Here is a 12,399-nt window from a genome sequence, read left to right as displayed (position 1 = left end):
CCTTGTCATTGTGGTAGCATACAAACCTCCAGAAGCAACTTTCAAGCAATTCCAGGAGCAGCTTGAGAATATTGGCCACTGTCTGGAAAATCTCCCAACTCCTGCCCCAAACATCTTACTACTAGGCGATTTCAACCTGAGACACCTAAAATGGAGGAGTATAGCAAACAATATTTTAGCAGAGATCACCCCGGGAGGCAGCTCAGACGAAAATTCACGCACACACGAAGTATTAAATCTCTGCACCAAATTTATTTATTTATTTATTTATTTATTATAAATTTGAGCACACATACAGAGGTACAAAAAAATACAGATAAGAGCAGCATGCCAAAGCCACTTATACTATGCATAGCATTACGGGCTGGCTTAAAATTAACTTAAGATTAACTAAGCAATGATGAATTCAGTGATAAAACATTAATGTAAACAGATTACTATAAAGCACAAGTGAGTATTACAAAGACAGGTCATATGGTTGCATTCAGTCATATGAAGGATTCTGTTAGGTAGTGTATTTAAAAAATAATAAAGTTAGATTCGGTTTTAGGTTTAACATTTATGTGATATAATTGTGAGAAACATTTAAGATATACAATTTATAAGGTTCAGTTATTCAGTATTTATTTGGTTTTGGGTGAGTAAGTGATCTTTGAGTAGAGACTTGAATTTATAAACAGGTAGTGTTTCTTTTATATTTACAGGTAATGAATTCCAGATTTTAGGGCCTTTTATGTGCATTGAGTTTTTGCATAGTGTGAGATGAACACGAGGAACATCAAAGAGTGATCTGTGCCTTGTGTTATGGTCATGTGTTCTGTTGAGGTTGGCAAGGAGATGTTTGAGGGGAGGGTTAATATCAGAGTTAAGTGTTCTATGTATGTAATAGGTGCAGTAATAAGTATGGATGTTTTGTATGGTGAGTAGGTTTAGTGTATTGAATATTGGTGGAGTGTGCTGCCTGTAGTGAGAATTTGTTATCATTCTAACTGCAGCCTTTTGTTGGGTAATTAGTGGTCTGAGATGGTTAATTGTTGTTGAGCCCCATGCACAAATTCCGTAGGTGAGATAGGGGTAAATAAGAGAGTGATATAGGGCCAGGAGGGCTGACTGTGGAGCATAGTACCGTATCTTCGATAGTATGCCTACAGTCTTGGAAATTTTCTTAGAAATTTGTTGTATATGTGTATGAAATTTGAGTCTATTATCAAGGTGGATTCCTAAGAATTTTCCCTCTGTTAGCTTTGTGATAGGTGATCCGTTTATCATTATGTTAAGAGGGACATCTGAAGCTCTGTTACCAAACTGAATGAAGTAGGTTTTGTCAATGTTTAGTGTAAGTTTGTTAGTCCTCATCCAGGTACATATTTTCTGTAATTCGGTATTTACAGTATTGGCTAGTGTGACTGGGCTCGGGTGAGAGAAGACGTATGTAGTGTCATCTGCAAATAGTGTGGGTTTGAGTAATTGCGAAGCATTTGGAAGGTCATTTATGTATAGGAGAAAGAGAAGAGGGCCAAGGACACTTCCCTGTGGGACACCAACTGTAATTGGTTGCGCAGAAGAGTTTGCCCCATTTGCGTACACATATTGGCTTCTGTTGCTGAGGTATGACTTGAGGTAGTTGAGGGAGTGCCCTCTTATACCATAGTGTGACAATTTTACGTGGAGCAAGTCATGGTCAACTGTATCAAAAGCTTTACGTAAGTCAATGAAGATCCCCAGTGGGACTTCTTTTTTCTCTATTGCAGTGTATATATGTTCTAGCATGTGTATAATAGCATCATTAGTATTTTTATTAGGCCTGAATCCAAATTGGCAGGGGTTGAGTATGTTTTGGGAGATAAGGTAGGAGTAGATTCGTTTATGAATTAATTTTTCGAAGATTTTTGAGAGAGGGTGTAAGTTGGATATTGGCCTATAGTTATTCAACTCTGTTTGGTCTCCTCCTTTGTGGATCGGGGTGACCTTGCTATTTTGAGTACTGTAGGGAAGGTGGAGGATTCAATGGATTTGTTAAAGAGTGTTGCAATGATTGGAGATAGCACTTGTGACACTTTTTTGTATATAAAGGGTGGTAAGGTACTTAAATCTCCTGCCTTGTTTTTTAGTGCATTGATAATAAGGGAGACTTCGTATGGGTTAGTCGGAGCTAGGAACAGTGTGTTCGGGTAGTTGCCGGTGAGGTAGTCATTTGGTGGGGTATCTGAGCTTGGGATATTATTGGCAAGGTTTTGTCCTATAGTGGAGAAGAAATCATTGAGTCTGTTTGCTGTTTCTGTTGGTGGGAGTTGGGGTTCATCTGATTTTGCTAATTTTATTTCGCTATTTCGTGATATCTTTTTTGTTCCCAGAATTTCTGATAGGGTTTTCCAGGTCTTTTTTATATCACCTCGTAAGTTGGATAATCTGTTCTCATAATGCAATTTTTTTGCCCTTCTTATCAGGCTGGTTAGGATTGACGAGTAACGTTTTGTTTGGTCTCTGGTTATGTGACCCATTCTGTACTGTTTTTCATATTGGTGTTTTGTATTTAATAAGTCAGCAAATAGTAGAGCCTACAAGACTAGAAAATACGCTGGACCTCATCTTCACTAACAATGACGATCTAATACGCAATATAACTGTATCAAAGACAATACACTCAGATCACAACATTGTAGAGATACAGACATTTATGCACAGGGCTCTGGACCAGCAAAATGTGAGCAGTCATTAAGGTCTCTTCACGAAATTCAATTTCAATAACAAAAACATACAATAGGATCAAGTAAACCATGTCCTAAATGAAACAAACTGGGAAGATATCCTAAACAACACGGATCCGAACATTTGCCTTGAAACAATGAATTCTGTGGTTCTTTAGATCTGCTCAAGACACATTCCGTTAAGAAAAAGAAAGAGAAGATATAAACTAGAAGGACAGAGACGTTCCCTATACAGATGAAGGCAAAGAGTCACTGAGCTGCTGAGTGGGGCCAATATATCAGAAATACGAAGGGAGGAACTAGTCAATGAAATTGCAAATATCGAACTTAAGCTAAAGGAAGAATCACAGGAAGATCTAAAAGCCATAAAGGTAACTGAAAAAAAAAACTTTTTCTCTTATGCCAAATCTAAGGGAAAAACAACATCCAGTATTGGGCCCCTACGTAGGCGGGATGGTACATACACAGATGATAGACAAGAAATGAGTGAGATACTAAAGTCCCAATATGACTCATTGTTGAGCAAGCCACTTCCAGACTAAGGGTAGACAATCCAAATTAATTTTTTATGAATGAAACCCAAAATTTGGTCATCCCCAAAATCTCGGATATTATTCAAACTTCACAAGACTTTGAAGAGGCAATTAATGACATGCTCATGCACTCTGTCCCAGGCCCAGACTCGTGGAACTCCGTGTTCATCAAGAACTGCAAGAATTTATCGCGTGCCTTCAGCATTTTATGGAGAGGGAGCATGGAGACTGGGGTCATCTCATGTCATGCCCCTATTGTTAACCTTTCTTTAATATTACATTGCGGTTATTTCCTTTAATAGCTAAATTGGAAATGAACGTCCTTGTATTATTAAGGCTTATTCTTATTAACAATTATTATAATTATTTATGTAACATGGCCATGATAAGTTTAATTGAAGGTATAGTAACATGCCTTCCGCCCGGTGTACTGGTGTATGGTTAATCTGTGGTGTTCTTTTTGGTCAACTACTCTACTGGGTGTTGGTGAGTCACGTGACCCACCTGACCTGTATGCTCAAGGTTGAGGGACGAGCAGTGAAGAAGTAGCAGCCAACGAGAACACTCCTGCTCGTCTCTGGTAACTGGCCAAGGTTGATTATCCGGCCTGGACATACTCTGTTTTATTCTGACTGCTTCCAATTAGGAAATAAGACTTTATTCACTAAAGTAATCTCTGTACATATATGTTATATCAAGGATCTCCTCCTAATCATGTGTTATAAAAGCCTTATATATTTTGGACAATATAGAACAAACAAGCATTCTTACCTTACATACGATAATTCGTATAATATTATTTTTGGCTTTTTTGTTGTATCATAAATATACTTCATTAAAATTAGATTTCCGGAGGATTACTATTATTACCCTAACCTCTCTGACCAAAGTTGTTATGCTCTAACCAGAAGGAAACTGAGCGGTTACAACCCTTGGAGTGTAACATCTCACACACACTAAAAACAACAGACATAGCCCTGATGGCCTGGTGGTTAACGCTCTCGCTTCACACGGCGAGGGCCTGGGTACGATTCCCAGCCAGAGTAGAAACATTGGACGTGTTTCTTTCCACCTGTTGTCTATGTTCCCCATCAGTAAAATGGGTACCTGGGTGTTAGCCGACTGGTGTGGGTCGCATCCTGGGACACTGACCTAATTTGCCCGAAATGCGGAGCATAACAAGGGACTTTCTATATAGTAGTATGTCATTGTTGTCAACTAGGACTGTATACCTTGTACAAGTACTTGTAGTAAATAAAAATATTATTATTATATTATTACTCCACAAAGGTGGCAGTAAAGCTAGTACAAAGAACTAGACACCAATAGCACTAACATCCCATATCATAAAAATCTTTGAAAGGGTCCTAAGAAGCAAGATCACCACCCATCTAGATACCCATCAATTACACAACCCAGGGCAACATGGGTTTAGAGCAGGTCGCTCCTGCCTGTCCCAGCAACTGGACCACTATGACAAGGTCCTGGATGCTGTAGAGGATAAACAAAATATGGATGTAGTATACACAGACTGAAAAAGCTGTCGACAAGTGTGACCATGGTGTAACAGCACTCAAAATGCATGATAAAGGAATAACGGGAAAAGTTGGTAGATGGATCAACAACTTCCTTTGGCAATTAGAACACAGAGTAATAGTAAACAGAGTAAAGTCCCAGACAGCCTTGGTAAAAAGATGTTCAACAAGGCACAGTACTCGCTCCCATTCTACTCCTCATCCTCATTTCTGACATAGACAGAGATGTAAGACATAGCTCCGTGTCTTCCTTTGCGGATGACACCCCGATTAACATGGCAGTGACCTCCATCGAAGACACCGCGAGACTCCAAGCGGACATGGGCCACTCAAAACAATATGAAGTTCAACGAGGAGAAATTTCAACTACTCAGATATGGGATGCTTGAAGAAATTAAAAATGTGTCAGGGTATACAACAAATTCTAACCATACAATAGAACAGAAAAGTAATGTGAAGGACCTTGGAGTGATAATGTCAGAGGATCTCGCCTTCAAAGACCACAACAATGTATCTACATCATCCGCTAGGAAAATGATAGGATGGATAATGAGAACCTTCAAAACTAGGGATGCCAAGCCCAAGATGATTCTCCTCAAATCGCTTGTGCTCTCTATGCTGGAATACTGCTGTACACTAACAGCACCCTTCAAGGCTGGCGACATTGCAGACCTGGAGAGTGTACAAAGAACTTTCACAGCACACATAATTATGATAAGGCACCTAAACTACTGGGAATGGTTAAAGGTCCTTGATCTGTATTTTCTCGTACGCAGGCGAAAAAGATACATGATAAAATGCACTTGGAAGGTCCTGGAGGGATTGCTACCAAACCTGCACACAAAAATCACTCCCTTTGAAAGCAAAAGACTCGGCAGGAGATGCAACATTTCCCCGATGAAAAGCAGGGGCGCCACGAGTACACTGAGAGACAAGACAATAAGTGTCTGGTGCCCAAGACAGTTCAATTTCCTCCCAGCATACATAAGGGGGATTACCAATAGACCCCTGGCTGTCTTCAACAAGGCGCTGGACAGGCACTAAAGTCAGTACCTTACCAACTGGGCTGTGGTTCGTACGTCAGCTTGCGTGCGGTCAGCAGTAACAGCCTGGTTGATCAGACCCTGATCCACAATGAGGCCTGGTCTCAGACCGGGCCCCTGGGTGCGTTGACCCCCAAAACCCTCTCCAAATAAACTCCAGGTACGTATTAGGTACTTTATGATGCAATTATTTAATTTAAGATATTTTTGAGCGAGTTTCAGTAAAATCACCAGATAAACAAATGAAAAAAAAATGATTTTAAAATGTGGTTTGGCAACTGCAGAGTGTTTTAGACTCTCGCTACTGATAAAAATAAAAACAGTCCGATGAAGTGGCGATTGTGAAAACTCTAATATACTTTGTCTTCATCCAACGTCGGACTGCGTGCGGCCAGCAGTAACAGCCTAGTTGACCAGGCCCTGATCCATCGGGAGGCCTGGTCATGGACCGGGCCGCGGGGGCGTTGATCCCCGGAATAACCTCCAGGTAACCTCCAGGTAACCATATATATAGTTTGTAGATTTTTGATACTTAGGAAAATATTTGCTTTTATCGCCACACAAATTGCATAATATTTGAGATATTTCAAAAATTATTTCTTAAAAAATTCGAGCATGCATTAAAAAATAATAATATATTTATTTTTATAAATACATGTACAAGGTATATAGACCATAGTTGACATCAGTAACTTACTACTATATACAAAGTCATTTATGTTCGTTGTGAAAATCATTTCAATCCGTCTATTATTAATAGTGAAAAAAAAATATCGGGAATAATCGAGGTACTTTTTAGTATACCTGGAGAGGAATTCCGGCTCAACGAGATAATAATAATAATAATAATAATAATAATAATAATAATAATAATAATAATAATAATAATAATAATAATTATTATTATTATTATTATTATTATTATTATTACAGCATGATACAATGTTTGCAGAGAGATGAGTGACATGCAGACAGCCAGTACCTAGCGAACTATGATGTTGTAGAGGTGCAAGACACTGACCATTAAGAGATGTAAGGAAGACCAGTGTAGTAGTGAGCACCACAACACTATACTTCACACTCACTGTTTAAGAGGTAACACTGTTGTGTTGTGAGGCAGCTCACACTGCCCACACCGTCCCTAACACTCACTGTTTAAGAGGTAACACTGTTGTGTTGTGAGGCAGCTCACACTGCCCACACCGTTAACACTCACTGTTTAAGAGGTAACACTGTTGTGTTGTGAGGCAGCTCACACTGCCCACACCGTCCCTAACACTCACTGTTTAAGAGGTAACACTGTTGTGTTGTGAGGCAGCTCACACTGCCCACACCGTCCCTAACACTCACTGTTTAAGAGGTAACACTGTTGTGTTGTGAGGCAGCTCACACTGCCCACACCGTCCCTAACACTCACTGTTTAAGAGGTAACACTGTTGTGTTGTGAGGCAGCTCACACTACCCACACCGTCCCAAACACCACAGATACCAATTAGCACATTTGTAGCAATCTTAGTTATTCTACAATGCTCTGCCTCGATTTTGCTTTTTTTGCCCACTTTTCATAACAAAAAACCAACATATATATATGGAACTCTTATCTATCCCTATTAAACCCATAAATAAATTGAAAGTGTTAATCAAAATTAATACGTGGAATATAGAGGGTGAACTCGTCAGCATGACTTTGCCTCCGCCAAGACAACCTTGAAACCCAGTACACACTGCCTACCCGTTTGTTGCTTATACCCGGAGTTTACCTGTATAGGGTTTCGGGGGTCAACGCCTCCGCGGCCCGGTCTGAGACCAGGCCTCGTGGTAGATCAGGGTCTGATCAACCAGGCTGTTACTGCTGGCCGCACGCAAGCTGACGTACAAACCACAGCCCGGCTGGTCAGGTATTGACTTCAGGTGCCTGTCCAGTGCCTTCTTGAAGACAGCTAGGGATCCATTGGTAATACCCATTATGTATGCTGGGAGGCAGTTGAACAGTCTTGGGCCCCAGACACTTATTGTGTTGTCTCTCAGTGTACTCGTGGCAGTCCTGCTTTTCATTACGGGTATGTTGCTTCTCCTGTCGAGTCTTTTGTTCCATAGGGAGTGATTTACATGTGCAAGTTAGATACTGATCCCTCTAGGATTTTCCAAGTGTATATTATCATATATCTCTCTCGCTTGAGTTCCAGAGAATACGAATCATGGGCCTTCAACCGTTCCAAGTGGGAGGGGCTGGGTTTGATTGGTGTCAAGGGGTACGGGAGTTATTTCTTGAGTAGCTTTAGGTAGATGTCGTTTTGATAAGGACCTGCCTCGTATGGGCCAGTAGGCCTTCTGCAGTGTTCCTACATTCTTATATTCTTATATTCTTATATAAGTAATTTAGGTGCCTTATCGTACTTATGTGTGCCGTGAAAGTTAATTGTACACTCTCCAGGTTAGCAATCTCGCCTGCCTTGTATGGGACAGTTGGTGTACAGCAGTATTCCAGCCTAGACGGAACAAGCGATTTGAAAGAATCATCATGGGATTGATGTCCCTAGTTCTGAAGGTTCCCATTATCAATCCTAACACTTCCCTAGCAGATGCGGTAGATACATTGTTGTGGTCTCTGAGGGCGAGATCCTCTGACATTATGTGCGCTATTACACCATGGACACACTTGTCGGAAGCTTTTGCGAAGTCTGTCTGTACTTCGTCTGTATTTTGTTTATCCTCTACAGCAATAAATCCGTATATAGGTTAGTGTACTCAACATTCTACTCATCAGTATACCCATCATTGTATGCATCACTATACACATCATTGCACTCATTGGTATACTCATTATTATCCTCATCAGTGTATTCATCATTGCACCCATGAGTATACCCACCATTGTACTAATCAGTGTATTCATCATTGTCCTATCAATATACCCATCAGTATACCCATCATTGTACTCATCAGTATACTCATCATTGCACTCATCAGTACACCCATCATTGTATTCATCAGCATGCTCAACATTGTATTTATCAGTATACTCATCATTGTACTCATCAGTATACCCATCATTGTACTCGTCAGTATACTCATCATTGTACTCATCAGTACACCCATCATTGTACTCATCAGTATACTCATCATTGTACTCATCAGTATACCCATTATTGCACTCATCAGTACACTCATCATTGTACTCATCAGTATACTCATCATTGTACTCATCAGCACACCAATCATTGCACTCATCAGTATACCGATCATTGTACTCATCAGAGTACTCATCATTGTACTCATCAGTATACCCATCATTGTACTCATCACTATACCCACCACTGAACTCATCAGTATACTCATCACTGTACTCATCAGTCTACCCACTCATTGTACTCATCAGTATACTCATCGTTGTACTCTTCAGAGTTCTCATCAATGTACTCATCAGTATACCTCTCATTGTACTCATCAGTGTAATCATCATTGTACTCATCAGTACATCCTTCATTGTACTCATCAATATACCCATCATTGTACTCATCAGTTTACTCATCATTGTACTTTTTAGTGTACTCGTCATTGTACTCATCAGTATACCCAACATTGTATTCATCATTAAACCCACTATTGTACTCATCATTGTACTCATAAGTATACCCATCATTGTACTCATCAGCGCACTCATCATTGTACACACCAGTATACCCATCATTGAACTCATCAGTATACTCATCATTGTACTCATCAGTATGCCCATCATTGTACTTATCAGTATACCCATCATAGAATTCATCAGCGTACTCATCATTGTATTATCAGTATACTCATCATTGTACTCATCAATGTACTCATCATTGTACTTATCAGTGTACTCATTGTAATCATCAGTGCACTCATCATGGTACACGTCAGTGTACTCATCATTGTACTCATCAGTATACTCATCAGTGTTCCTATAATTGCAATTGTCAGTATACTCATCATTGTACTCATTATTGTACTCATCATTGTACTCATCATTGTACTCATCAATGTACTCACCAGTGCACAAATCAGTGTACTCATCAGTGTACTTATCATTGTACTCATCAGTACACTCATCATTGTACTCATCAATGTACCCATCACTGAACTCATCAGAATACCCATTCTTGTATTCATCAGTTTACTTATCATTGTACTCATCAGTTTACTTATCATTGTACTCATCAGTGTACTTATCATTGTTCTCATCAGTGTCTTCATCATTGTACTCATCAGTATACTCATCATTGTACTCATCAGTATGCTCATCATTGTACTCATCAGTATACTCATCATTGTACTCATCAGTATGCTCATCATTGTACTCATCAGTATACTCATCATTGTACTCATCAGCGTCTTCATCATTGCACTCATCAGCACACTCATCATTGTACTCATCAGTATACTCACCATTGTACTCATCAGTTTACTTATCATTGTACTCATCAGTGTACTTATCATTGTTCTCATCAGTGTATTCATCATTGTACTCATCAGTGCACTCATCATTGTACTCATCAGTATACTCATCATTGTACTCATCAGTGCACGCATCATTGTACTCATCAGTATACTCAGCATTGTACTCATCAGTATACTCATCATTGTACTCATCATTGCACTCATCATTGTACTCATCAGTATACTCATCATTGTACTCATCAGTGTACTCATCATTGTACTCATCAGTGCACTCATCATTGTACTCATCAGTGCACTCATCATTGTACTCATCAGTATACTCATCATTCTCAGTCTTATAAAAACTTACAAAACAGAAAAATAGCGCGAAAAATTATTTTTTCATTATGTGGTACAAATTTTGGATTTTTTTTTCTCAAATTAGTTTGAATGAAGTTTTTAAACTGAAAAATTAATATATATTATGATTAACAGAATGACATATAACAAAAATTCCTCGAAAACAGAATTTACAGTTTTATTTAAAAACAATTCCGAATTTTAACATGTTAAGATCAACAACATCGTTGTATGTGTGTATGACTGTATGTAAGTTGTCTTTGTATGGTGTATGTGTGTATGACTGTATGTAAGTTGTCTTTGTATGGTGTATGTGTGTATGACTGTATGTAAGTTGTCTTTGTATGGTGTATGTGTGTATGACTGTATGTAAGTTGTCTTTGTATGGTGTATGTGTGTATGACTGTATGTAAGTTGTCTTTGTATGGTGTATGTGTGTATGACTGTATGTAAGATGTCTTTGTATGGTATATGTGTGTATGACTGTATGTAAGATGTCTTTGTATGTTGTATGTGTGTATGACTGTATGTAAGTTGTCTTTGTATGGTGTATGTGTGTATGACTGTATGTAAGATGTCTTTGTATGGTGTATGTGTGTATGACTGTATGTAAGATGTCTTTGTATGGTGTATGTGTGTATGACTGCATGTAAGATGTCTTTGTATGTTGTATGTGTGTATGACTGTATGTAAGTTGTCTTTGTATGGTGTGTGTATGACTGTATGTAAGTTGTCTTTGTATGGTGTATGTGTGTATGACTGTATGTAAGATGTCTTTGTATGGTGTATGTGTGTATGACTGTATGTAAGTTGTCTTTGTATGGTGAATGTGTGTATGACTGTATGTAAGTTGTCTTTGTATGGTGTATGTGTGTATGACTGTATGTAAGTTGTCTTTGTATGGTGTATGTGTGTATGACTGTATGTAAGTTGTCTTTGTATGGTGTATGTGTGTATGACTGTATGTAAGATGTCTTTGTATGGTGTATGTGTGTATGACTGTATGTGTGTTGTCTTTGTATGGTGTATGTGTGTATGACTGTAAGTTGTACTTGTATGGTGTATGTGTGTATGACTGTATGTAAGTTCTTTGTATGGTGTATGTGTGTATGACTATGTAAGTTGTCTTTGTATGGTGTATGTGTATATGACTGTATGTAAGTTGTCTTTGCATGGTGTATGAGTGTATGGCTGTATGTAAGTTGTCTTTGTATGGTATAAGTGTGTATGACGGTATGTAAGTTGTCTTTGTATGGTGTATGTGTATATGACTGTATGTAAGTTGTCTTTGTCTGGTGTATGAGTGTATGACTGTATGTAAGTTGTCTTTGTATGGTGTATGTGTGTATGACTGTATGGAAGTTGTCCTTGTATGGTGTATGAGTGTATGACTGTAAGTAAGTTGTCTTTGCATGGTGTATGTGTGTATGACTGTATGTAAGTTGTCCTTGTATGGTGTATGTGTGTATGATTGTTTGTAAGTTGTCCTTGTATGGTGTATGTGTGTATGACTGTATGTAAGTTGTCTTTGTATGGTGTATGTGTGTATGACTGTATGTATGTTGTCCTTGTATGGTGTATGTGTGTATGACTCTATGTAAGTTGTCTTTGTATGGTGTATGTGTGTATGACTGTATGTAAGTTGTCTTTGTATGGTGTATGTGTGTATGACTGTATGTAAGTTGTCTTTGTATTGTGTATGTGTGTAGGACTGTATGTAAGATGTCTTTGTATGGTGTATGTGTGTATGACTGTATGTAAGTTGTCTTTGTATGTTGTATGTGTGTATGACTGTATGTAAGTTGTCTTTCTA

General features: G+C 38.8%; 1 protein-coding gene across 3 annotated transcripts in view; it reads right to left on the bottom strand.

Moving 5' to 3' along the window:
- The window catches only part of LOC128703105 (UDP-glycosyltransferase UGT5-like), a 35,469-nt gene extending 28,173 nt beyond the window's left edge, over positions 1-7,296 (bottom strand). The window contains exon 1 of one of the 3 annotated variants that reach the window (XM_070103493.1): positions 6,802-7,296. Coding sequence is in view for 1 of the 3 variants with exons in the window: in XM_070103491.1 (XP_069959592.1) it covers positions 6,841-6,843 (3 nt within the window). In the remaining 2 variants the exon portion in view is untranslated. The remainder of the gene's footprint in view (positions 1-6,801) is intronic. The other 2 variants (XM_070103491.1, XM_070103492.1) reach the window with 2 other exon arrangements.
- Between the last annotated feature and the right edge of the window lie 5,103 nt (positions 7,297-12,399).

This window comes from Cherax quadricarinatus, chromosome 85 (genome assembly GCF_038502225.1).
Source record: "Cherax quadricarinatus isolate ZL_2023a chromosome 85, ASM3850222v1, whole genome shotgun sequence".
NCBI lineage: Eukaryota > Metazoa > Arthropoda > Malacostraca > Decapoda > Parastacidae > Cherax > Cherax quadricarinatus.
Note: the sequence above shows the minus strand (reverse complement) of the source record. Positions and strands in the feature narration are given on the sequence as shown.